Source organism: Malurus melanocephalus, unplaced genomic scaffold, assembly GCF_030028575.1.
Source record: "Malurus melanocephalus ecotype Western Australia unplaced genomic scaffold, MMel_1.1 scaffold_255, whole genome shotgun sequence".
NCBI classification, from domain to species: Eukaryota; Metazoa; Chordata; class Aves; order Passeriformes; family Maluridae; genus Malurus; species Malurus melanocephalus.
Window position 1 is genome coordinate 472,842 of NW_026623487.1, and position 27,573 is coordinate 500,414.

The 27,573-nt window shown below is 38.4% G+C and overlaps 1 protein-coding gene across 3 annotated transcripts; it reads right to left on the minus strand.

The window, feature by feature from the left end:
- Window positions 1–1,909: 1,909 nt before the first annotated feature.
- CYLD (CYLD lysine 63 deubiquitinase) lies at window positions 1,910–27,143 on the minus strand. 3 transcript variants are annotated; one of them, XM_057375682.1, is made up of 17 exons: window positions 27,017–27,143; window positions 22,179–22,839; window positions 20,662–20,964; window positions 19,685–19,790; window positions 18,584–18,679; window positions 17,841–17,957; window positions 15,931–16,310; window positions 14,378–14,543; window positions 13,415–13,556; window positions 12,775–12,897; window positions 11,407–11,498; window positions 10,277–10,343; window positions 8,705–8,837; window positions 8,191–8,299; window positions 7,146–7,264; window positions 6,336–6,552; window positions 1,910–4,898 (listed from the first exon to the last, which is right to left on the minus strand). In XM_057375682.1, the coding sequence occupies exons 2-17, from the start codon at window positions 22,683–22,685 to the stop codon at window positions 4,714–4,716; spliced, it is 2,862 nt and encodes a 953-aa protein (XP_057231665.1). In that variant the 5' UTR covers window positions 22,686–22,839; window positions 27,017–27,143; the 3' UTR covers window positions 1,910–4,713. The 3 variants fall into 3 exon arrangements, with proteins under 3 accessions (XP_057231665.1, XP_057231667.1, XP_057231666.1); XM_057375684.1 differs by having other exon boundaries at window positions 20,797–20,964; window positions 27,017–27,142; XM_057375683.1 differs by lacking the exon at window positions 18,584–18,679.
- Window positions 27,144–27,573: the final 430 nt, after the last annotated feature.

Here is a 27,573-nt window from a genome sequence, read left to right on the forward strand (position 1 = left end):
GGGACACACGGGGGGCACGGGCGGGACATGGCGGGGACACGGCGGTGCCGGTGCCACCCGGAGCGGAGCGCTGCCGGGGCGGGCACTGCCCCCGTGTGGCCGCGGGCGGAGGCGCAGGCGGGGCTGAGCGCGGTGGGAGCGGCAGCGACACGGACCGAGCCCCGCTCGGCTTCTGCACAGTCCGACAATCAGCTTACTGCTCATGGAAATACAGCTTCGAGAACAAACACACCCTTTACAGCAGCTGTTGCCTCAAAATACCTCTTGTGTCTATTTTTAAAAGTTCTTAAGAGTTTTCAATAAGGTAAAGATTTTTAAATCACTTTCATTGACAGCATTCCTTTTGCATGCCCAGGTAGGACTTCAGCCATTATTTTCATTTATTTATTACTAAAGTACTCAGGAAAACAATTGGAAAAAAAAAAAAAAACCAAACCAAAAAAACCTAGAAATACAGGATGGGTGTCAGGGGTATTTTTCTAGACAGAAAATGCATATAAAGTGGGAACTATGGGTTCAGTAGTGAAGCTACAACATTATCCCAGGAGGAGCTGCTCACTAGGGTAAGGTGGTGTACTACGCATTTAAAAATAAAATAACTTTTCCCTCAGGCAAACTCCTGGTCGCTATAGCTGCTTTTCAGTGGTTTTCCSTTGCAGCATCAGAATTGCTAATTGGTAAGATACAAGACATATTCTGATACTTGATTTTATACCGTACAATTCCTAAGTTTCCTGGAAATGTTTAAGGAAGGACTAAAAGAAATGTATAAACATAAATCCTCCTCTAAATACACAAAATGAGCTAGTTCACCCTGTATACAGACTTTTTCATKAAATTCCCAAATCTCCAAGCCCCAAAGAAATGAATAGAGCCATAAGAATAATATTTTTAATTAATATTAATACAGAAAAAGCACATAGTACATTCCTTTCCAGCAGCAGCTCATTCAGCTCTACCATTGGAACAAAAAAAAAAATTAAGGCTAGTTGAGGGCAACCTGATCCAATGGTTTGTTTCCCTATTGCCTTCTTGGAAACAGCCTTGTAAGTTTAAGAGACTATTTGTGCACAAAACATGGGATGTTTATTTAGCAAAACATCAAGAACAGATAAAAACATGCTTTGTTACAGTGGTAAAAATACACAGAGCTTTCAAGCTGCTTTTTACACCAGCTCAGTTTGGAAASCACACCACTCTGGTGTGCAGCACGGTGGTGCCTTGGTTTGTATGGAACAGGCAATTGTYAGGGATCATGGTGACCACGCTCAGCTACTCAGTGGAGTATAAAGTGCACGAGAAAAATCAGTGCATTGAAATGAACCATTTATGATCAAGAGCAATTCTTGTTACAGAGTACTTGCTTAAAATGGGAATCTCACAGGCTGTTCAGTACAACACATTACAGTTTTCAAGAGCACGGAATCAGTATCACAGATATTAGAAAGACTTTTACTGAACATAGATATTTTGTATTTTTTCATCCAATTATCTCCCCCACCCAAAGACAAGCCTACAATGTAAATTACAGTGGGTTTGGTTGGGGKTTTTTTTRAAGGAKTTTGTTTGAGTAATGTGTAAGGCATCACCTTCAACTAATACCTTTTCTCTATATTCAAAATAAATGACTATTTAGTGGCACAGTGATTTTCTCCATCCTGAATCCCTAGCTCTAAAAATGTTTAACAGACCAGGCAAGTTGTATGGGGTTAAGGTTTTTTCCCCAGTTACAAAAGTTTATGTCCTATGAAACTTTACATTTTTACTGGYTGTCTGGAACCATACTGTCTATGTATTTCCCTACCCACAGGTTAAGGCCATTGTTAGCAGTACTTATGAGCCAAACCATGAAGCGATGATCTAAGTGCCATTAATCTGGGGGGACATTTGCAAAAAAAAAAAAAAAAAAAAAAAAAAAAAAAAAAAAAAAAAAAAAAAAAAAAAAAAAAGAGAAAAGAATTGATTGGGTGGTTTCCAAATGCATTAAACAACATAAATGTTGGGTGCTTAGTCACTAGAATCTTTGGGCATTACAGTTAACAGCAGTAGATGCTTAAAATGCAGGCTTCAAAACAGCTTATTCAAATCCCCTACAAATATAGACTGAAGGCTAAAAAAAAAAACCCTTTCTTACCCTTGCATATAAGTTATTTTACAAGTTTCCTTTCACAGTGAAGTCACTTTCCTGTTTGTATACTTGTTTCTGAGAAAGGAACTAAAATTGGGGTTAGTTTCCATAACATTTCACTTATATTGCCAGATCACCTCAAATGCAGTGCAGTACAGCACACAGCAATACATTTTAAATTAGAAGAAGACTCCTTGATTGCCAACACTATTTTTTTTGCATGCTATAGAAGACACCTCTGCTCTCTTAACTGGTAAACAACARACTAATGCTGTAATCATACACTGCTTGCAGAACTATGTACCATTTTGCAATAATCTATAGTACAAAATACAGGCTGTAAAGCACTGCCTGCCTTTTTTCCAAACACAGTATTTGCCACCAAGAAGTGTGCACARTAAAGAACATTCCCTACATGTCCCACAGGAAGAATTCACACAACCTCCTTTCTCACTGAAAGGCCAGAAAATTGGAGGCAAGGAGCCAAGCAGTTTATTTACACCCATCTGTATTAATTCACTTCTGCTAATAGAGGATGTATCCTGAAAAACTGGATACTTTGCAGTTGTAAAAAAGAGGAGATTTGCTACAAGATTATTCACCTAGGAAACTTTAACRTGGCTGCCAATTCCAATTCTCTCCTCAGGCCATAGCAGGTCCAAGGCTGCTCTCCAAGTTGAGGCAGAAGAGGTTAACCATATGTAATGAGGCTGGGGGCTGGGAAAGATGACAGCAGTGCAAGGCATATGGAATAAATGCATTGGGAAAAGTCAAATAAATAAATCCAGGGCTTGGGAAGAGAAAGAATCCAGACATTCAGACTGGTCTCATTGGTACAGGTTTGTGCTTGGGCCTTTGCCTGCTCCTTGTTCAAGGGGATGCTGCTCACACCTCCATCCCTCATGGCAGGGGCTCATGGTGGTACTGAAGCAAAGGACAGTTTTGCCAAGGAGCAGACACTAGATAAATAAGGCAAGGGAAYATGAAAGCCTGGAGACTCTTTGAGGCAAAGTAACTCTTCCAATAACCTTGTTGCTCTTGCAAGATTAGAGCACACTTAGTGCAAAGGCTAACAGAACAATCAACCCCCCCTCAGCCCCTGCTTTACACAGGTTAGTCCTYTGAGCAGTTTCAACCCTCTCTCCACTACCCTTCTATAGTAGAGTGTGTCCCAAAAAAAAGTTCTAGGTTTTCCAAGAAAAACAAAGTAACCACATTTTCTACAATAAGGGATTAGTCTCCATTGCCTTTAAAACTGTGGCTATTTCAAAGTGGTTTTTCCTCTGTTATATTTTATCKTTTCCCACCTACAGACCTGATCCCAAAAAAGGACGTTTCCATATAAAACATCTTAAGAGTTGAAAATGTACAGTTGATATATGTGCAATTTGTACAAATGGATGTTACTGTATATATATARTTGAATGTTTGCTAGTCAGTGTAGACAGAAGTAGCTAAAAGGCAACTAAAACAACAGTATTTCATTGCAAACAGGAACCAACAGACTTCAAAGGATAGTATTTTTTACATTAACACAAGTTTTGCAGCTTTTCAAGTTAGTTTTCRTCAGGTACTTGGTGTACAGTAAAATTGATCTACCTTTATTTATAGTTTCATCTTTCCAGACAGAGATTTTTAGTATTATCTTTTCAATATTACTAATCCTGAAATGAAGACTCAGATGTATAGCATATTCCCAGGCAGTAGCTTAATGTACTGTAGAAAAGTCAGTTCTGTTTACCAAGGACTAGAATTCACTTCAGTAACATTCCCTGAGGCAATCCATGATTTTATTGTTTTGTCCTGGAATCATTTGTGTACAGTTGCTGTTCTGTTCCAGACTGCTTTGTTTCTTTAAAAATAGAAACTTAGAAAAAGACATCTGTTGACTTTCATTGCTAATTTTATATTTTAGCAATTATGCTTCCCCTTAATACCCTCTTCTTTTCCTCTCTTTCCCCTCCAACAATTGCAAGCTAACAACACAGCAAGTCTGTGTGCTTGATTTTCACACGACAGGGATTCAGATCTTTAAATAAACATTAATTTTTGGGACCGAACAGAATGTAGTAGGTAACAGAACATAATATGCAAAACTCTAAAAGTTACCTTACTAAGTTATTCTCTATTTGAGAGAGAATCTATGGTGCTAAAAAGATCAAGGGTGAGGAGACAGTRTGGGGGTAGAGAAACACATGAGAATCATCATCTGTCCACAGAAATGCACTGAGCTAGAACATTGTACCCTTACATTCTCAATGGAATAAGGAGATTTCTCCTGATATAATATCACCTTTAACATTTCAAACAAGCCTGTGTATCMTCAATGCACTTAAAGCTTTTAAGTTTTAGTAACTTAACTTTGTTTATAAAACAAACACACACAAGCACACTTCCTAGAGTGCAAAATGCTTAAATACTTCAGTTACAGAACTCCATATGTAGTTTTCGGAACAGTAAATCCTCTTGATGTCACAGTCAACTTCTTCCATTGCCAGCAACGGTTGCATTGAACTACCCAAACTGCAGCAAACCCCGGAGTGGGTAACTCTGTACTGTCTCTTCAGTTCTGCTGAGATCCTGGTTCACTTGTATAAACTCATCGTTGGACTTTGATACATGCACATGTAAGCATCACAAAGCAGTCTTCGTGCACAACCTTGGATTTTTCTAGAATCCAGTGAGTGCAGTTCTTCTAAAGACATCTTCAGGTATTCAGCAACTTCTGGACATGGAGTAACTTGTGGAATGTTAAAGCCATTCTGACCTCCTTTTAAAGCACAAGGAAAGAAGAAGAAACAGATTAGGAGAGCATCTATATATATTTGCTCTTTATAATGTACTTTTATTATGACAGCAACACCAGTTCTTGAAAATGCCTTCTAAAAACACCTAAATATGCCACACTGGACTGCTACAGGGTAAACATCCATGAAAAGTGTAGTGTTCAAGCAATCACAGTTAGTGTTAGAATATCTTGCAGTGTGTACCAACGAACCACACCCACACAAACACCACACAAAAACAGGGAGAACTCTGGTTTTCATTAACACTGAAAACTCTGTAYGACTTTAGGAGAGTGACATGAATAGATAAACCAGCTCAGATGCTACACAACTGGTAACAGCTGATGAATTTACAAACTATGTCTGTACCTCACTTGCAAGACTAAGGCAGGCTTTGCTCCTGGCCATTTCCACATAAAAATGAGCAAATTCAAACAATACAAGTATGGACATCCATGGCACCATTCCCAGCAGACTTTTTTAGCTTATGAAGAAAAGCTTAAGAAAAATATTTGCAATACAAAAAACCCTCCTAAGATCAGCAGGAGATATTTCCAGCATCTCATGTGATCGAAATTCCTGAAATAAAGTGGTTCTTTACAAATTTCAGTCATACATTCAAGCACTCTGAAACAAAGCTTGATTGTCTTCTGGTTGTTATAAGAAAGTGACTTTAATTCTGCAGCAGTTTCCTTTTTTAACAGGAGGCCAAGATTCTTCTCTCCCTGCCAAATCCCACTGTAACAGAGGGGTTTAAGAATACTTCATGCAAAAATTGTTACTATGAGTCTGACACTTCATCTATTACTGTATTTCTCAGGCATTAGAATTGTGAGTCCTTATTTAAACAGGATCTGTTTAAATAGAAGTATCTAAGAAAGCACCTTTTTTACTGACATTTGTATTATTACAGGGTAACAATTTCCCACTTTAAATTTAAAAGGGATTCAAAGGAATGGCAAGATGTTGCAATTTGTGACTATTTCCTTTATTCTAAAGACATCTATTGAAAGTAATTTAAGAAAATACAATAAAAATATTTGCATGCTAACTGATAATCATCTACATCCTGTTAAATACAAACTGAARGTACATTCCTGCAGTTGATTACTTAAAATTAATTCTCTCTGCCAAATTTGCAAAGCATACAAAAATGTGTAAGGAGTCCTGCTAGAAAACTTGTGCAGTTACTTCTGAACCATCTACTTACTAAGGTATCCAATTCAGGTGAAATTCAGATTATGCAAATCAGYAGCTGCTATGAAATCAATGTGCTGAGCTGAGTCAAGACTAATATCCCAGCATCAAATACATCAAGTTAAAYGATATTAATATCCCCACAACTTTAAGAAATAGTCACTGAACTTTAAAGTACATATAAAAATATAAGAGAAATAATGGAAGACGAAATGGAATGTTACCATCCCGATCTGCCATGCTGTCGAAGAAGAGCCAGGCGGAGTCGTCCCTGCCGTACTTGACAAAAGCTACGTAGTGGCTGGTTTCGATGCACAGAACTGCAAACAGCTCCATCTTCTGGGAGGGGATGCAGCCGTGCCGCCAGTCCCAGTCTGGCAGGTCCTTAGGAAGTGACAATGGATTGAATTTATGACTCTGTCTCTTGGGGTGAAGATGAACCTGCAATTGAAGTGGTATTTCAGGAAAGATTAAAAAAAAACCAATAGATTATTTGTTTCAGTGCAGACAAAAGTAAAAAGAGCATTACTGCTGTACACAGGATTAATGGCATTAGGGAAGGAACTGCAATAACAGTAGCTGACTAAACATTTATTTTTCCCTACCAGGGTAGTTCAACATTGCCCAAAAAATTCAAATCTAAGGTTAGAAGGGAGGTCAGGTTTAATGCAGCAGTTTTCTAATATGCTCAGATCTGAAAACAAGTCGTGACTGACTAGTTCATGCAATTACCAAACAGCAAAACTGAGCATTTGTGTCATGAATTTATAACTCTAACAATATAGCATGGACGTAACATTAGGATTTAAAGCACAACTACTTCTCCACTGTGTCCAGTCCTGGATTTGGCAGTTGTCATATTGATAAACACTCTGGAGAAGTTCCTGTCTGTCACCAAAGGAGACACTTTACTTGGTGGGTGGCAGCTACACTGATGCTGGTGAGGAAGTCTCACTGCACTCTTCTGCCTTTCAATTATCACAGCATAAAGCATTTGGGTTAAACCCATGAGAATAACAAAGACAAGCACTTACTTGTGTATTGCACGTTTTGCAGAACTGCTTGATTTTGCCAGCAGAAATTTCAGTGTCTTCATAGCATTCCCTGCACTCRTACATGGCGAGCCCTCCGCAGATTCGGCACTGCCTGGGAGCTGCATTTTCAAGAAAGGTATTAGTCTCCAGTCTAGGGAGGCTTTTTTTTTCAAGACAAAGAATATGAAAATGAAAGAGAACTATTACTTTAAATGGAGAAAGACACTACATTAAAAAAAATTAAAATGAGACTGCAGAAATTCAAAGCAGAAATGTACCCCTGTTTAACTTCTTCCCTTTGATGCAATGTATATTAAGAGAAAAATATTTACAGTGGCAAGTTGCAAAGCAAGATGATAAAAATCAAATTCATGAATGAGCAAAAACAGGCTTTTAAATCAAGTTAGCTCTCTGTCATCATATTAGTACAGCTAGCTTAGTCCCCACAAAAAAAAAAGGCATAAGCGGATGGGCAAGACAGCAAAAGAAAAGGCCATGGCAAATTCAAAGAGTATTAGTCTAATGAATTTTAGCAGTTTTATTAATTCTTATCTCAAATTTAAAACCTTCCTTAGGTAACRCAATGAAAAATTCAGTGGATGACCAGTGTCAGAAATTTAGGTCACAAAAAGAAGTGATAGAATTATGGCTGAAAAATGCACRATCACAACACGCCACAGGTGCATGTCCTAATCTCAGGTTCTCTTCTAGTTGGATGACCTAATGAATGGCCACATTAATGAACTGCTTGACTGCTAATAACTCATTTTAAAAACATTGTTCTGAAATAAGTTCAGTTGTACTGGTACTCAAGACTCAAACATAATCTAGGAATGTATTCTATACATTTAATTGACATGAGGGAAAAAAAAGCCTTCTAGCCAGTAAACTTTCATTTCTCCTCAGCCTGAGCATCTCACACTATCTTGGTAAATATCTAATAGAATAAAAATAACAAACCCACCAGAAGTACCAGCAGTACTTCCACTGTGTAAGTCACTCTCAACAGCTCCCCTTCATTACACARTGCATGTTATATACTTACTGTCTTCAAGTAAGTCTGTTATATTCAGTTCCAAGGATGGAAAAATTTTATTGAACATTTTGAAGTCTTTTCCAAACCGAGGCATCTGGATAATCAGGCAAGAGGGTGCCTAGGTAAAATGTCAGAATATAATGTAATGAACTTGAGATAAATCATTATCTAACTTTACAGACATTCTTCTAATGCTATAAATATATTCATGTTATTTAAACACACAGTCCATTGACAGAGGTATCTCAAAGTGTAAGTCCTTTATACAACTCACTGGCAATAGCTAAGAAATTTTCTTTTACTAATTCTTTTTCTAAATCACTTTGATCTGTTCAACTGAAAGATACATGTTATTAAGAGAACCTTAAATGTTTTTGCTATCCAGGGCACTGGATCACTGACACAATATTCCCATTTCCAACATGTCTGCATGTTTTYACACCAAATCCAACTTCTGTTCCATTGCTGAATGGACAGATATTTAGGTATCATCACTTTTAACAAGGCAACACCTGTCACCAACCTCTGCAAACTTCAAGTTGCTGTTGATGAATGACCATTCCARTAACTGCTGAATCGTTGGGACTCCAACTTTCTCATTTTTGTCCATAAAAATTTGATAGAAGTAACAGTCTTGTACTTTCTGACCTGCTGATCTAAAAACAGATACAAAAAAAAAAAAAACAAAACAGATTCTGAAGCTCCACTGTAACAATAACTGTATCTTATAAGGAAAATCTACAAAAAATAGTCTACAAAACATCCTCTCTGCATTGAAATATATTGTGGTTAAAAAAAAAAACAACAACCCAACCAAACAACAAAGCCTAACAATACATAGCCCTCTTCCCCCAACAACAAAGTGACAGGCAGTCAAATATTAASGTGGACTGATTATGGAAAAATTTAAAGAAACAAAATCAGTCTGAGTTTCAAAATGTTTAAAAACATATGCCTATGCATGACTGAACTACCAACTAAGAAATACTTCCTAAGCATCTGCATCAAAAACTCCAAGACAATAAAGCAGCTTTCATTGGAGAGACAATTAGGAATTTCAGTAATAAAATATCAAATRAAACAACAATAATTATCTTCAGTATGATGAGTTTAATGAAACATTTCCTCTAAATCAGGGAGATATTTACACTGCTTCCTGCAGTGGAAGTCTCACACAGATGGCTAATGTTGCCAGACTTGCTCTATAGTTAGCAGAGAACTCTCCACAAGGATAACCCAGATTCAAGGCTGTCCAGCTCTAATTGTTAAAACCCTAGGCAAACTCTGAGGCAGGTTATCACATCAACTGCCAATACAAACCATAGGAAGTAGTCTGGAGAAAAGTCTTCATCCTCACCAAGGAAAAAGAAGGGAAAAACACCCTTTCCACTAAACATGCATCCCTACCACAAACCAATTACCCCCTTCAAAAAACAAGGACCACAAAACCACAATGCCATTTTGTATGGATAGGGAGAGGGACATAAGATTAATCTAACAATTTAAGTAAGTTTTGAGGTCAGATGTTAAAAAATAGTCAAGTATTAAGTAGCAAAGTTTTCAGATAGTATTTCTGTCAAATAAAAATAAATCTGGTATATTTGGGTGGATATCTTCAGATGAGCAATTCCTCCTCCTCTGGAAGTACAAAAGGAAGGATATAGAAGACTGCTCAGATTGAAGAAATGGATTTTGCTACTACGGAGAAAAAGTATATAGGCACCAACTGGCCTCTACCAGCAAAAGAAAACAATTAGGTAGGAGCTGTTTCATCTCAGCATCAAAAGTTCCRGGATGGAATTCCAAGGAACTTTGATCAAATTTGTAGAAACTGTAAGCTCCTCCCATCCCAGCCAGCATTTCAGTTAATGTTGCYTTTTAGAGTACTCAGGTGTTGAGCAGACTCCAAGGGCATGATGCTCAGTGTTACCACTACTAAGAAGAAAGGAGACTTCTGAATTGCCCTTGAGAAGTTCAGGTATGTGCACAATTCACACAAACTCTGGYGCTCAAAGCTGAATGGTGGAATCTAAGTTTTGTTCTCTGTATGGCAGGGCATGACAAAACACTTGAAGRCCAAAGAAGAATGATTCACCTTATTTTCAACAGTGGCTCAACTCTTAGAATATGRTGAAATAAAATATTCAAAAATTCTTCTGGATCTGGAGGGAGGAAGAGAAAAAAGGTTTTGTTAGCATGCAAAAGCAGATATATTACTCAAGRCCCATTTAAAGTGAAAGTTCAAAAYTTTCATAGAAAAAAAAGTAATAGTTAATTTTTACAGCTTTATTAACAYAGTAAGATTATGACAAACTATGAAAAATTTCATGACAAACCASTATTTATTCTTTTAGTGTTAAATGGCCCTAATTTTAGTTAGAAGCTCAACAAAGCTTTCCATTAAAGATCAAAAACATACTCTGTATTTCAAAGGAATCACTTGGCACCACACAACTTTTCCAGGAGAAACAAAAGCTTTCAAAAGGAAGCAGTGAATGTGCAGAGAGCCAGTGAGGAGCAGCGACAGTAACACATAAAAATAACACAGTAGTCCAGAGTTAATCTAAACTAGAGACCGACATTCTAACCAAGAATGCAGCCAACAGCAGTTTCCCAGAGGGCTGTTCTCCCCCACCACAGTTTGCTGGTGCATTGCTCTCCCTGCCACTAATGAAGTAAATACTGCTTCCAGCATTCAGTATTTACTGAGAAGGTAATATTCTCCTGAATAAAAGCAAAACAGCTACATAATACAATGCTAATTCATCATTATATAGAGCAGAAGATCAAAAAGTTGGGAACTGATTTTTACAACACAAATTGAACATTTCTTAAAACACTCCATAACCATTGTAACAAATGTTGCAGTGCAAGTTTGTTCCTCAGGAATAAAGTGACATTTTGAAAGAGGACAAAAGCCCCAGCGTTATTACAGCCTTCTCCACTAACTGCTAGAAGGGAGTTACAGGGAATCATGAGGGAACTAAAAGAAATCCAGGCAGTGAGACTTTTACAGCAGAAATTCACCTAAGGTTCCTTACATACCCRAGGAAGCAGAAAAGACCTTTCTAGCAACCAGTGGTCACTCAGAACTCTGGCAGAGACATTACTGCTACAGAAAAATATTTGGATGTTTTATTTTGGTACAGTTATATAGCAAGGTCCCCCAGTTCCTTCATATTGGATTCTTGTAAATCTCAAAGAAAGGCAAACCTTCCCCGTTACCTTTTTCTTCTGAAGTGAATCCTGATGCAGCCTCAACTTTTTCAAGTATTTTCCTCAGTTTCATTATTTTTGTAGCACATACATAGCCATATCTAAGATAAATGGGTTTAATAAGCTATTAGCTAGTTTCTGATCAAGTCAGAGAAGTACAAACAAAACCAAAACCAAAACCAACCAACCACTTAAAATACTGAAATACAGGTTCGCAAATTCTTAACTGCATACAGTATTTCTTCAAAACTAATACTGATTTCTTATATTTTTAACCTGATTCCCAGTTTCCYTAGTGTAGTATAAATTGCATACAGTGCTCAATGTTCTTTTATAACCTTTAGAAGCATTTTTAATCATCAGCTTACCAGGATAACTGTTTTCGGATTTGTCAGGCAATTACTTTTGATTTGTTTTCACTCTAATTTGCACCGCTTAATACATCATTTCAGAATGTCACATAATAATAGCACTGTGGGAGTTGTTAACAGAAAAAAAATTGCACTATTTGAGAAAAAGACACAGATCTGTACTGCTGACCTAAGAAGCTGAGGCTTTGAGAATTCAGTCTTTCTTCTGAAGTTTTAAGCATGGTAAAAGGGAGCTAAGATGCTCAGCCAGCTGAGATTCCTGCCACTCAGTGTGTACCCTGCTATCCCAGCTACACCACAGGCCCCTGGAACACACCAGGCAAAGCACACACTCCCTGACAGGAATAGGGCTTCAGGGGCCAACATTTTATTCCAGGAATCAAAAATAAAGACTTGTCATAAATTGTTCTGTGACACCTCACAGAATTTTGGAACAACTGTACTATTCACACGTTTGAAAAAAATTAAGCCTAAGAACAGTAACTTTTCATGCAGATTTTTGTTGCATCTCCTTTGTTCATTGTACCTAAGAAATTACAAAGCTCATTTTAAGTTCTTTAAAAAAAAGCATTTTGGCCACTCGCAGACCACATGTAAAAAGTGAAAATGGAACTTCTAAAGCCCTGCTAGATCTATCAAATTGTGAAACTCCATATAACTCAAATAATTTTCTTGTCAAGTAAAACAGCATTAAAAACATGTAAATATGAATGCTGTGAACAAACATAACTTGTATTTATCAAAACTTTTGTAGTCGTACAAATTTTACAATAGCTTTGTGCTGATCCATTTGCAAGAAACTAGTGAAAATATTTTATCATCAAACAACGAATAACTATTCCAGTTGTCACTGCTTAAATTTGCCATGAAGAAAAATTAAAAATACTAAAAATACATTGAGTAGCAGCAGATAGCAAAACTTCTCAGATTTACAGTAAGAAATGCAAACACAGCAGGATCTCTCTAATTCATATTAGATTAGAGACCAGTTCTTGTTTYCACTTACATTCTCAGAGGATTCACAATCTCTGTCCGCAGCAGCTCCTGAGTCTCACTATAATATTCTACATCATTCATTTCTTTAGGTCTGAGTAGCACAGTATCCAAAACAGAGCTAAAAGAAAACAGGCTACAAAAAAAAAAAAAAAGGAAAAGGAAAGTTGTTTTGACCATTCAGATGCCCGACCAAGGTAAGACAAACCAAGCAAAGCCACAGAATTAAAGAACTAAACCAACTCAAAAAGAGGCAGTTATGGACAGGGGACACAGCTGAACTAAACAGTAAAGTCCACTCCAACCCAGTGTCCTTTCTGCAGCAAAGAAGAGAACCAATTGCCCAGGAAGGATTCTGCAAGGAAGCTGTAAGAGGCATTTCCCTCCCTCCACCCCCTGGCCTGTGCTCTCTTTATCCTTCAACCATTTACAGGCCAGGGACTCCCTCAATCTGAACAGGCAGATACATAAGGGCCAGTACAGTCTGGACATGATTAACACTTCATTGCTCACACTGGGACAGCACAGGGACATGTCAGACTGCAGCATGTGACACTGGGAGCTGCACAGGAATACACACAGATAGTCATTCAAGCAAAAATCACGTTCTGCATTTCTAGCATGGGATGCCACTATACAAATTATGAACTTACCAGAATAAGGTGGAGTCTAAGTAACAGGAGTTGTAATGACCCTGGATACCTTTCTTCTTTCCAATCATTGTCTCTAAACCTTCTTTTTCCATTTTTGGAGGAGTGTTTTCTTCTACCACTTCACTTAAGTAACCTCCAAAGGCTGAAATTTTTTTTTTCAAAAGACACTTTAAAGCCTCAAATTTTACCCCCCTTGAGATTTTCCTATTAATGTTTTAYAGCTAAGCTGCTGCCTTAGTGTAAGCATTCCTTCCCTGGACTAAAATAGCATTTTATTATAGCTGAGACTCACTGTCTTCCACAGAGTGAACAAGGCCTTACATTTCCACACTAGAGTGCTTCAGAAAGCCTGCAGCACTGAATTAATTTTAACCAGTAGGAATGAAGCTCTCTTTTCATTACAAATGCCCTGTTCKCACTATCTTACTTTATCATACAAGTATCAGACACTTTTCTTTGCAGTTGYCCCAGGCAATACAACATGACCCAAGAAATCTAAAATACTTCCAGTTAGGAAAAAACAAGTTTTCACCACTAACTTCCATCATTAAAAATACATGTTTTTCTGTGTTCATATTTAGAGAATAACTTGATGTTATACATTACAGAAAAATAACTGCCTTTATTTCTGATAATGCAATCATATATTGCTGGAGTTGCAAATATCATTTTCAGCAAGGTTGTTTTATAACTTCTGAAGTAAAAGTGTACWGCATAAAAAATCCCTTAATTTCAAGACATTTCTTTAAAACAAAAAAAGGTTCACATATTTAAAGCACAAAAGATTAATTCCAGAATCACTGTATTCTGTACAGGCAGATCTTCTATTCATTAATCTCAATTAAGTAATACCTGTACAGATTTTCATGTGTTCAATACAAAGATCTTATTGCAGAAATGAACGAAACTAAAGCCCTGGCCAGTTCCCAGCTGACAAACAAGAAAAAAGCAGAAGGTCAGTACCTAGAGAGTTGCAGCGCTCAATCTGGTTGGAAACAGGCTGCAGTGAGGCAAACCTGGAATCTGGCCTGCAGCTTTTGAGTTTAACAAAAAGAGCTTTCTTTGGAGCACAAGTGAAGTATCGAGTTCCTTTAAATGTCCCGTCCGTACAGCCTGCACATTCATCTTCCTGAAAATTCAAGTGAGAATTCACTGTTTTTCTTATTTTTACAATTCTGTAGTAACACATTTGATGAAGTATCTACCCACAAGTCACCCTTCTGGTATTCTGACACATACTCTTTCTGCAATTTAGTATACAAAGCCTCAACTGAGGTGTTGTTTGGATTTATTGGGAAAATTAAGAGTTKCAGCTTTCTTTCTTCATGCTTAAAATTTCACTCCATCCAAAATAAAACAAAAATTCCATCAGAAGTAGTGTGGGGAAGGTGGGAGGAGAGACTGTGAATTTAACCTAGTCCAGATTCCTTCTGTAGTTAGAGCACTTTTTACAACTTAATTAAAATCACTAAGCATAGGGTAGTGTGAACACTTCCAGTGTGAGTTGGCTGCACAACAAAAAACGCCCGCCTGCTTCAAAACACACGAAGTGTACATCAAAGACAACACAAATAAGGAGTGAACAACAAGCTGTTATCTATGAGAACAGCATTTAAGGTATATTGCCTGCTTGCTAACAACTGCTAGGCTTTAATTCAGAAATACATGAATGGCATCCAGGTTAACCCACGACACCCTAAGGAACAGTTTCAGAATGCTTGTAGCAAACTAAGGCTTCAACTTCACCCAAAACACCCACAAGGATCAGAATTCTTTTGTAACAACTGGAATTCCAGTCACAGTCTCACATACTTCGCTTGTGTTTTACATATTTTCACACTCTTATGTAAAATTTTATTGAACATTATGCCAAAATAAAGAACCCCATCTCCCTAATTGTGTACACATTAATTTAACAGACACCACAACCTCAGCAGCAGCTGCCACGGAGGAAATGTCAGTACACAACCGCAATTCATGTTTGAGGCAAGTGATTTTTTTTTTACAAAGGGCCTGCAGAAACACAAAGCACATGGCTGTCAAATCAACAATATCACTACTGTCAATTATCAAAACCAGTGTTACGGCTCTGACAGTCATCACTGTGACTGCCTGTTTGCTGATATGCAAAAAACAAACAAAAAACTATATTCAACAACAACTACTAAAAATAGAGAATTTTATATAAATTTCCATTTCAAAGGACCTTAAATTTCCTTTTACAATTAGTCTCCATCATGTAAGCAAAGGACACTCCTTTAAAGCAAGGAAATGATCAGTCCTACAAATTCCACTGCCCATTGTGTTACAAGGATATTTCAGAGCCTATTAACAGGGTAAGGTGTAGGGCAGTTCAAGAATCAGACCTCATCAAAGAATTTAGCTCTAAGGAGATCACATGGCAATCATTTTGGGCAAATCCCCCAGAATGGCTGCTTTTGCAGTATTATAGAGGCACCAGCCCTGAAAAAAACCCCTAGTAATTAGCATTAATATGAACTAGAATTTATATTTACCAGTTCCAGTCCTGCTAATACTTCATTTACTCCAGGGGGCTGGCCAATCCAGCGGATTACTCCATAGAAAGGAGGATTTTCTTTAACTTCAGCCAAGGAACCTGCTTCAAGACCATGTGAGTTCCCAATTGGGCTTGCTGTTGATGGACTCTCCTGGGTAGCTGTAGTATTCACATCACCCATGACTGACTGAACAGATAAAGAGAGAGGACTGTGTCCCATAGTACCATTAGGACTTGTTGTTTTTGTCAGGCTAAAAGGGAGGGAGTGAAATCTGTTTTCTGTAGACACAGAGTTTGTTAAAGGTGGCTGCAGTGGTGGTGAAGAATGCCCAAATCCAGAAGATGAATCAGTAAGTGATTTTGAAGGGTCTTCAGCAGCTGTTAAAGTCAAAACCAAGATGTTAGTAAGTGTTGGGGGTTTTTTTCCCTGAATTAAAAAATGAAAGATTTAGCTATCAAACCAGCCACTCTGATTTAACAGGTGGGAAGCACTAACAGCTGGGGACATTTAGGAAGACTTTTGTCACTTGGCAACACTGGATACACAGAACTGACTGAGCAGACGCTGCTGCAGTCCCACCACTTTTACCACAAGCAACAGAAACGAACAGCACAGAGAAAGGAGCTGTTAAGACATTACAGGAAGGTTTAGACTAAAATCTCTTTTTTCATCCTCACATGAGGCTTTCTTTSAACATGAGTTAACAGATCCAAGCATTATGACTCTAAGGGGCAAAATTAGGAAGAGCTCATTGGTCACTGTGACTGAAAAAATGATTTGGTTCACAGCTTAGAAATAATTGCTTGCAGATATGATTTGCAAATGGAAAAGCGCTTATTCCCTTCACTCTACCACAACATACTTTGGTTCTAATACAAGGAACCTATCAGTKTATGTAAAGAATAAAGGACTTAAATATGTCATGACCAATGCAGTGTCTGATAAAAGAGATCACAACTACATAGAACAGCACAAGCACTCTGTCTTCTCTCATCTCTCTACATAGTCACAGAATACCCTGAGTTGGAAGGGGCTCTAACAAACAGTTGGTATTCACAGAACAAAAGTCTCTTCATCTCCACCTATCCTCCCCATGCTGTTTCATTAACTGAATGTCTTAAAATGTCTTAAAATGTTTAAAAAAAGACATCAGTCATACAATAACAACAATTTTAACCCATTTTCTTCTGTGCTTCAAGGAATTCAGGGGCTACTGCTGCTAGAGGGTTCCATTGCAAATTAACATTATTAGTTTAGTATCTATATACCCCTCCAGTCACTAAGCCAGTTACCCACACTTTTATAAAGTTTACGTTTTTTTTAAAAAAAAACAAAGTCAGGAAAGCAAATCAAGATATATTGATCCTGTAAGTATGTGCACGCATACTTTTAAAAACCAATAAAAAGATTTTACAGAAATAACTTTAAACATACAGAAAAAAAAACCATGTACACTTAGATAATTTCCCCCTTCCCACTTCCAGACTGATTAGCTGGCATGGCAGAATATTACAGTTCCCATGGATCTGTAACATAAATGAGGAMGACAGGCAAAATACAATGACTCTGTATACTCGACTACAAGTAATATCTTCACATCTTCTAACCAAATCTCAGCTTTTATTCTGCCTGAAAGACATATACATTCCCACAGAGCTGCACATGAGTTGCCMAGCACATAATCTCCTACATGCAGAATAAAACCACAGGTCACACTAAGACAGAGTAAACTTTCACAGGGGTTTCAAAATGCTTTTTATGATATAGTATGTATTCCACTAAGGCAACACATTTCAACTGTTTGCATTTAATCTCATCCTTGTTTTATTTGAAGAACATAATACACTCTAGTTTTGATTTGTGGTTATTTCTAAATAAATATATATAAAATTATCTTCTCTCTTTACCTTCATCAATATACCATGGGGGTTTTGTTTTTGTTTGAGGCTGAGAGTCAACTGATGAGCCATTTAATGTGTAGAAAACTTCAGATCTGCTTCTATTCCCAGGTTCAGAGGTAGATCCTGGAAAACAACAATTTTTACTGAAGAGATTAAGCTCTATTTACAAAAGGTAACCTATATTATTATTTCATGGTAAAAATTGTTACTACACTTTCCAGAAGACACAAATGCCTTTCCGCAAAGGAGCAAACTCTTCCATCAAGAATAGCACATTTCTAAGCTTAAAACAAGGTAGAAGTCTATATCAAACCAATATAACACTCTAAGATGAAATTTCAGGTCACCAAGCTGAAAAGAAGGCAGAAAATATCTCTCAAGAGMAAATTTTTCATGGCTATAATATATAAGAAAGTATTTGCAAAACAGCTACAGCAAATGGGTTTTGGATTTAAAATTTCACCATAAGCAACAAAATTACTGATCCAATTCCAGTTCTATAACTTTAACTGTCTACCATCTTTACAATGATTAAATAAATTCATACTAAAACTCTACTTTGGAGAAATTTCACTTATAACTACAGTTGGACTTGATGATCTTCAAAGTCTCTGCCAACTCGGATAATTCTATGAACTTGGCACAAAACTAAAATAATAAACCAACTGACAAAAAAGGCAATACTTTTTTGCAAGCAACACAGCTTGCAAAAGAAAATCTTACATAAGAAAATCCCTTCCCATACATACCTATAGCCTTTGGCTTACTATGATTGAACAAGCTTTTGTCACCACTTCTTGAGGTATAGGCAAGTTTGGGAGGTCTCCTGTCCTGTGACACAGTCTCTAAGACATGGTACATGAAGAGAGTATTAGCTTCCCTTTTCTTTTTTCACTGTCACACAAAGTTCACCTTGAAATGTAACTGAACAAAAGTCTGCCATAAAGCTTTAAAACTGAGTGGAACAAGACCTTGCTTGGCACATAACCAACATTTTATGTGGATACAATTTGCTTTTATCACATCAGCAGTTGCTTACTCTGAACTCTACCACAACTTCCCCAACACATCAAATAGATTGACTTCACATCCTTCAACATATGTATGTATTTCYATTATGGGAAACAGATGTAAGAAATTCTAAGGTTTTTTTTCTACCAGCATATCTACAATAAATGCTCTTTTCAAAAAGTGGCGAAGTCCCCAGGAATTCTCCAAAGAGCAGAAAATTTGTGCAAAAATATGCATCTGAATTAAACTAGCAAGCAGGAGGTAGACATAAGAAAAGTTAGTCAAATCAAAGAGCAGGAGCAACATTTACAGACTACACAGTCATTAGAACCTGTCTAGTGATAGAGCCCAAACAAAAGTCTCATATAAACTATTCTTTCTTCAGAAAAGGCATCAGGAAACTGTAATTGTTACAAATTAACACTATTGAGTGAATTTTTCCAGTCTTGGCAGGCATTTCCAAGTATTTATTTACAGAATGCATACATAATACTGTCCACACCTTTCAAGCACAGAAAAAACAGCTTTCTGATCCAAGATATTTAAACTCCTGGAGTTTAGACACGCACTAGACACTCACATATGAATATTATACAACTGCATAGTATTGTAAATACTATACAATTTGATAGAAATTGTGCTCAATATTAAAGCTTTTCTACGAGTGACACCGTAACCCAAAGGAGGGCAAAACTGAAGACAAGTATAATACTAGGTTACACTAATTCAAATTAAGATATTAATTCTGCAGTATTGTTTTAATCATACACCTGTGCCTGGGTGGAGGATGTGCCAGATATTATCAAAGTCTGCCTTCTGGTTAGGAAAGCAGGGCATACCTGGAATAACATCATTGATATGCAAAAGAAGTGTACTTTCAACACTTGCAAAACTGCACAGCTGTATTCCATTATATCTTCCATCCCAGTTTCCAATCGGATTATCCTAAAAATAGAAAAACACATTACATGTATCTCAAAAGAAGATTTACATCATACAGAATACACACATACGTCTTTAGGAATTTAAAAAGTACAGAAATGGAAGATTTGATAACATCTACTTTTTCTCGTAACAAATTTTGCATTCAGAATAGGCAAACATTACAGTCTTTAAAGACAAAAGCTTATGAGAAATAGTTCCTACTTTAACAAGCATTTCTCTTCTAAAAAGCATTATTGATAAACAAGCTAGAACAAATCCAGTGCACTGTTATGGAACAGCTACTGCAACCAAGAAAATGGAAGCATCCAATCTAGAAAACCAGAAAAATCTTGAACTACCAAAAATTTAAAAGCTGTTTCATTTTTAAAAACTGATGTTGCCAGAAATAATTTTTAATGACAAGCTTCACATTTTCTTGAAAGATCAACTTTTGTACTTGAAACTCATACTTTCAAGGTAAAACAAATTCAAACAAAACAGTTACATGAAAAAAAAAGCTTTTTAAAGTGGCTAACAAAAGAAAAAGACATTTAGCTTACTTTTTTTTAACAGGCAGAACAAAGCCAGTCTCACGAGACGAACACTCAACTCTATGACTTCAAGACTGACACCTAACATGGCAAGTAGCTCAGTGGAGGCTCCTCARAGTAAGCAGAGTATTTCGCCTGAACTGTTTAGCATCAAATAGGACACCATTTACCTGATGCCAAGTAACAATTATCACCAAGGGGCATCTATGAACTCTGTTTATTTCCCATTTTAGGTCAGCCTCCRCTGAAGTAGCTTGTGGATAATGTTTCTTCTTCTAATTGCATGTCATTCACTAGCTAACACACATGCAGAAGTTATTAAAGTCAGATTATTTTCTTACCATGTCCACTCCAACAACGTATCCTAAACTCTCGTTTCCTGGTAAGACATCACAGAATATAACTGTCCCATACTCTATACTCTCTCCTATCTTCAGAGAAACCCTGGAGTTGATCTCCAGAGGAGGAAGTTCTACCTGCATTGCGTCAACTGGAGCTGCATAGTCACTTTCCAGTTCATTGTCATCATCTTCCATCAGCTCCAGTTTGTCCAAAGCAACAAAAACCCCACAATCCTCATCACATCTGAAAAGCTGCTTGCCTTGGTACTGTCCATCAGTAAAGCCCTGACCGCGACCTTCTTCCTAATTGTCGGAGGAGGAAGAGGAAGGAAAACAAAAGAAAAGATAAAAAACCAAACCATGTATTTTGTGAAAAAGCAGACTACTAAAAAAGCAGCAACATAATCCACCATTATGGAAAAACTGCACTAAGAATTTGCCAGATGAACGGTCATTATATCGAGAGAATTCTATTGTCAAAATCTGTGGTAAATACACAAACTGTCTATCTTAGGGAAATGAAGAGCAAGACATCATTAGATTAGAGAGTAGCTGCAGGCAGAAGCCTTTATACTCAGAGAAGCCTGTTTTCCTCAGGTGCAAATTTTGCTTCAATCATCAATTTTTTGCCAAAGCAAGACTACTTCAYACTAGACATAATGCTAAGCATTCAAAAATTCCACTTACATGCCAAATAAAGAGAGATGATTTTCAGAAACACTTGGGCCTTATATGCCCTAAGGTTCTCAGTGGGAATTGCAAAGAGTTCAGGRAAAGTTTAAAGAGTACTTTGAAAAATATGCTTCTACTACAAGATGAGAACTCTCCTGAACCTAATCCTTCAATAGGTTATGGTTGGCATGAATTTTGCACAAAGATCTCACAAGGAGCACATAACAGCTACRTTCTTTGTTTACAGCTACTAGTTGCCATTGCACTTCTAGGGATCTACAAAAATAGCWGCCCTAAAATCCAATCCTGCATTTATGGACTGTATCCTAACTCAGAAAAATTAAGTACTGAACAGAAATCTGAGAGTTAGATATTCACYATGATGGGGATGCAAGTATTTCTGCCCAGAGAAGTTGTGGATGCCCCATCCATGGTAGTGTTCAGGCCAGGATGGATGGAGCTCTGGGGAAGTCTGGTCTAGTGGAAGGTGTCCCTGCCCATAGAAAGGGGTTTGGGACTAGATGATATTAAGGCCTCTTCCAACCCAAACCATTCCACAGTTCTACGAATTAAATTTTTCTGGGCTAGAGGACTCAGAGTATGTTCAAGTCTTTCTGCCAGCTCATGCACCACATCAAGCTTCACTTAACAAGGAGATTACAAGGCTRATGTGACATGGCATGTTCACATAAAAGTATGTATGAGAAGACTGAAGGGAATGGTTTTTAGGGGTAACTAGTGCTTTGAGAAAAAAACGAATGATTAGGACTTCCTCTTTAAATTGAAGATTTATTTAGCTCACCTCATAAAGTATATCTGATACTACTCCCTAGCAAGTAACTTACCAGCAACTCTACTCCAAAGTATATCCCTGTTAGGGACCTTTCTTGCATTAAGGGTCCTCTGAAGCGAACAACTCCAGGATATTTCTCATCCCCTGCTCTCAGTTGTACTCTAACAGGTGAGCCAATATCTATCTGGACGCCTTTAGCTAATCTGCTTTTGCTTTTAAACAAACTGTATCTTTCCTCACAATTAGTAATAGCCAGAAGCAACTCAGCTAGTTTTTCATTTAATTCTATAACATCCTTCTCATCCACAAACAAGATTGCATGAGGTTGTTCCAGAATCTTTAATCCAATCTGCAGTTTCTTGCCTTTACATGGAATRTTTCTGGAGTGTGCCACAGAAGAACGGTCTTGAAAAAACTGCCCAATGCTACCTTTGGGCACTTTTAAGAGCTTCTGAGTCTGTTTGTCAATGACACTGCATTCTTGGAGAAGCAAGTAAAAGATCCGCTCTTCCCAATAGGATGAACTTGTTTTCTCTTGACTCCATAAGCCTGAATTCATTGTGATTAAAACTTTAAAAGCTGCACAGAAGTCTTCAAGAAAAATACGCTCTTGATTTATGTGCAGTGATCTTTTCAAATTCTACTGGAGGGTCCAATCTTTCTGAAACAATGCAATATTCATTTTGCAAAGAAACACATTCAGAGCAGGAAGCCTAGAATTAAAAAAAAAAAAAAAAAAAAAAAAAAAAAAAAACAAAAAAAAAAAAAAAAAAAAAAAAGAACAAAATTGAATTGGGTAAGAACAGCTAGTCTTAAGTAAAACATAAAACAATTTAAATCTGTGACCAGACATTCCTCATACAGATCAGAGTTCAGCAAAATCCAAGACAGTGACCAGAGTTCCAGAACAGCCACTGTACTGCTGAGAATGGACAGACCCATTTACCCATTTCTGCTCCTTATTGCGGTGTATTTCATTTCCTTCTCTAGTTCCTTGAAAAAAGAGGTTGTGGAAAACATGTAATGAAATGAAGAAAACAAAGAAAACACACATAAGTGAAARCAAAAAGAAAACTTAAGTGCAAATGAACATGAATAAACAACCTACTCTAGTTTACAAACARTATTTTAATGAAACTTTCCACTATAAAGCTCTTTTCCCATGCTTAGTGACTACTTAGTTCTGACAAAGTGTACTGCATCTGTCATCCCGCATAACATTTTGATTTAGTGAAGCAGAAAATTGTGTTGACAAAATGGAGCGGCAGAAAATAGGAACTTTAGTAACTTATAACAGCCATTTCTTTAAATAATAGAAATGGACAGTTCCAGTAATATACAATACATGAAAACCATGTGCCAACATTGCAGCATACACTTCTGCGAAGAAAATTAAGAGGTTCTTCTTTATCACTGTAGAAAGACAATTCACTTCTACAAAGTAAGAAATATCTCACTTTCAGGTGTTAAAACATCATGGAAGAAAACACCTTGGTTAAACAWCATCCTAAGAACTATAGTTCACAACCAATGAAGTGAAAAAGAACAAAGTGAAAACTTTGAGCATATGTGTCTATAGTTTTGATCATATTGGACACATGAAGAAAGATCTGCAGTACCTTAGGAGGATWTGTTCTTCTAAAGATGACAGCAAAGGGCAGTATACAAGTTCAGAATATATTATCATGTAAATTTTCCTGTTTGCAATCTGTGATACCACAGTTTGCATACAGTTAAAGGACAATATCCATGACTATTTATGGATTTAACTTCAGTAACCTAAAGGCAAATAATCTTTGTCCTTCTGCTAGGTACCCTATTTCTCCACTATTTTTCTCTGACAGCAAATACCAGAAAATCTCTTGCTATTTCTCCTAACCAGTTTGAATGCAGTTTCAGAAGCTATTGGAAAGCAATGAAAGCCAGTAATCCTGTAATTATTTCCATCAYCTTTTTAAACAGAAAGAGTATTTAACAAAACCTTTTCCCCAAAGAAAAGCAGTAACTACAGACAATCTGAAATTTAGGCAAAAAAAAATTTAGGCAAAGTCTCATCTTCCAGTCCCTAGGAATTCACACATTTCTGTGCTGCCTTGGTGAGTCCCTTGTACCATCCAGACATCCAAACCTGCTACTCATGTGCACAGATGTGACACGTGGGTGTCAATGTCATCACCACAGTTCCACACTGCTGTGCAGCCAACTCACACAGGTTCTGTGGTTCAATGTGTTTCCATCTGCAAAGTAATTCACATCTGAGAGGCAGGATCTAGACAGTTTCAGACCCCACTGAAGGAAAGGATGGTAAACCATCCATGTGTTTTCAACCTAAAACTTTTTCTTCGCTTTCATTTGATACAATAAATGGGTTTTAACATTTGTTGGAAGAAAAAAGTGGTGTGAGTATGGCATTGAAACAGTTTACRTGGAAACTGATGAAGAACACAGCAGGATTCCCCCCCTCCTGCCCCACATGGAAATATGATTAAATGACCATTAGTTTTTATAAGTCTACTCAGATGGTRAAATAAAGTTCTGACTAGTTGCCCTTACTTTTTTCACATAATGGGAAAGAAAACCGTCATGCTCGTCATAGTTCCATTTTATATTCTCATCTTTCAAAAACTGACGTATTTCACTTTCCTTTTTTTGAGCCATTCCACAGTTTCTCAATCCCTAATAGACTGTAAGCAAGTATCTCAGACGTTACAGGGATTCTGATCTTTCCTACTTCATTTAMAGAAATAACTCATTTTAATTTTAGCAAATATGCATGAAAATAATATAGTAAAACAGGAAGTTGGATCAACAGCTTAAAAAAGATTAATTGGAAGGTGCAATTAAAAATATGATTTATCCTATCTATTTTTAGTAAGTATCTCTTGTTTGCAGGTCCATTGCTGCAACAATACAACCTTAACATGTTTAGTAGTAAATAATTCAGTGTGAAAACATGGCAACAGCTGCATTTAGATTATGTAACAATAACTTTATGTGGTGTGTGGTCAGTCTTTCAAAGCCCTAGTCATTCACAGAGATGTTATTAAATCCACTTGACAAAGTACCAAAAGGCTTTACTTCAACAAAGAGTTCATTATCACTATATAAAAAATGCCTTCCTTTAAAAACTTATCTACAACCACTGTCCCTGACAAAGAAAATATACAGCTTTAAAAGCCCAATACCCTTCTTTAAGAATAATACAAGCAATAAACTAGTATTTTAAGAGCACAGAAAAGCTCGTTAAAAGGCCATTAACTTCTGGCAATATATCAAAAATACATTTACAAAGAACACTCATATTGTGATTTTTTTTTGCAGCCTTTTTCCATGGAATTCCATGAGTAAAGTAAAATCTTTGCTGAATGCACAGACTAGTATTATCAGACTATGACCAGAATAAACTATTAGACCTATTAACTATTACTGTTACATAATCACTGTATGATTAACTTGGGAGCCAAACAACTCATCCTGATCAAAAAGTCATCACTGCACTGCACAACACATCAGACACCACAAAAGTTTGTGCAAACCACCAACACAGACATTTAAGTGTCACAGCCTGTTCAGCTGCAACTTTCTATTCCATCTACTACCTGAATTTTTTCATGCTCAAACGACTTTGGGGAGAAATAGGCAAAACACAGTTATAACTGCACCACTACATAATTTGGAAGGAAAAAAACATTTTAAARATTGTCAGGGATAGGCCATAATAAGCTACCTTACTTCAAAGCCTCCCTAACTTCCTTCTTTATTCCTCTGTCGTGAGTCAGTGTTGTCACTACAGAGRCATCTCATCAGAATAACAGTTTGCTCTGAAATTCAAGAACTGTTTCTACCCTGCAGGAGTCTTAGATGAACTATATAGAGATATTTAAACCAGCTATCAGGTAACAGAATGAACACACGTCTGTGGCTCTGATTCAGAGTATAAAATGAAAAGGCTAAAATAAACTGTTCTGTTTCTTAAAGAAACTTCCACTTTAATACCAAAAATAATTTACCCCATCCATTTACCCCAGCTGAAATGCAAAGTTCTGTTCTTCAACAGCCCAAAATCAATTTTCATGGGAAGGTTAAAACTAGGAGAAAGAAAAATCAGCTGCAGCTCAACGTACACAGAATTACAGGAGGGCAATYTCAAGCTAGGTGTGGAAAAAAATAGAAACTGTTTCTCAAAGCAGTGGTGGAAAGAGTCTAACACAAGTTCATACTGGTAACATGATTCCTAAAAGAAAATGCACCTGCAGTTCTGTTAGAAGTTATAAATCYGATACAAATATTCCCGTGGAAGAAAGAACAGGAATCATTCGCAAGGGCCAGAAKGCTGTGGCGTTATGAGATTTGCCAATGCGGCCGCTCTGCAGCCAACTTTGGCCAGTCCTCCCCAAAAATGAAATGCGTGTGCTCAGATTCCGAAATTATACCTTATATCATATTTCATTTGGTTCTCTCACGGCGTGTCTCATGGCAAGACACATCCATGCTAGCTACACGGCTCCGCGCAAGGCTCAGCTTTAGAGAATAATTATCCCCCCCCACCAAATGTGAGCATCTTCTCTCCTTCCCGGCCGGCTCTACGCAGGACAGGGAAGGAAAGTCCCGTAACACTTCTTGAGTCGCCACCGCTTGCCCAGGGATTGAGGCTGAAGTGTCGGAAAGGCCCAGCAGGGCCCGCCAAGAGCGGAGCCACCGCCACTCGCGGCTCGGCCCCGCCGCTGGGCCCGGCWCCCCCMACACSGCAGGGGCGGCCAGGGCAGCCCGCGGCGACCGCCCACGGAACCGGCCGGAGCGCGGCCTGAGCAGGGAGCCGCGCCAGCCGCGCCCCTTCCCCACGGCGCCGAGCAACGTCCCGCCGCAGAGCCGGCCCCGCTCGCTGCTCACCTCCTCATGCCCGGCCGGGCTGGGCTGGGCTGGGCTGGGTCCGTCCCGCTGCCCTCACACGCCCCGCACGCCGGCCCGGCCCGCGCCGCGCTCCCCCATCGCCGCCACGGCCGCGCAGCGAGCGCCCGCACACCCGCGCCTGCTGCCCCGGCAGGCCCGCCCCCTCGGCCCTCCGCCGCGCCCGCAGCCAATCACAGCGCGCCAGCCGCACCGCTGCGCATCTCTATTGGCCAGAGGCGCCGCCAGTCACGAGGGGACTCGGGGGTTTCCAGCTCATCGCGGTTGTATGAACCGCAGGGGAGGGGGCGGATGCCGGAACGCTCCCCCTGGAGGGCGCTGATTGGTCGCAGAGGGCGAGGGGGCGGGGTTCCGGAGCTGCGGAGACGCTGATTGGATAGCGCGCGCGTGCCCCCGCGGCGGGGCGGTGCCGCGCTCCGGGCTCTGTGCCGGGCGCCATTCCCCGGTCCCGGCCCGGCCCTGCGCGGGGCTCCGCTGCCTGAGGGCTCCGAGTGACACTGAGAGCTCCGCTCTGCCGGGGCTCCGCTCCAGCCCGCCCC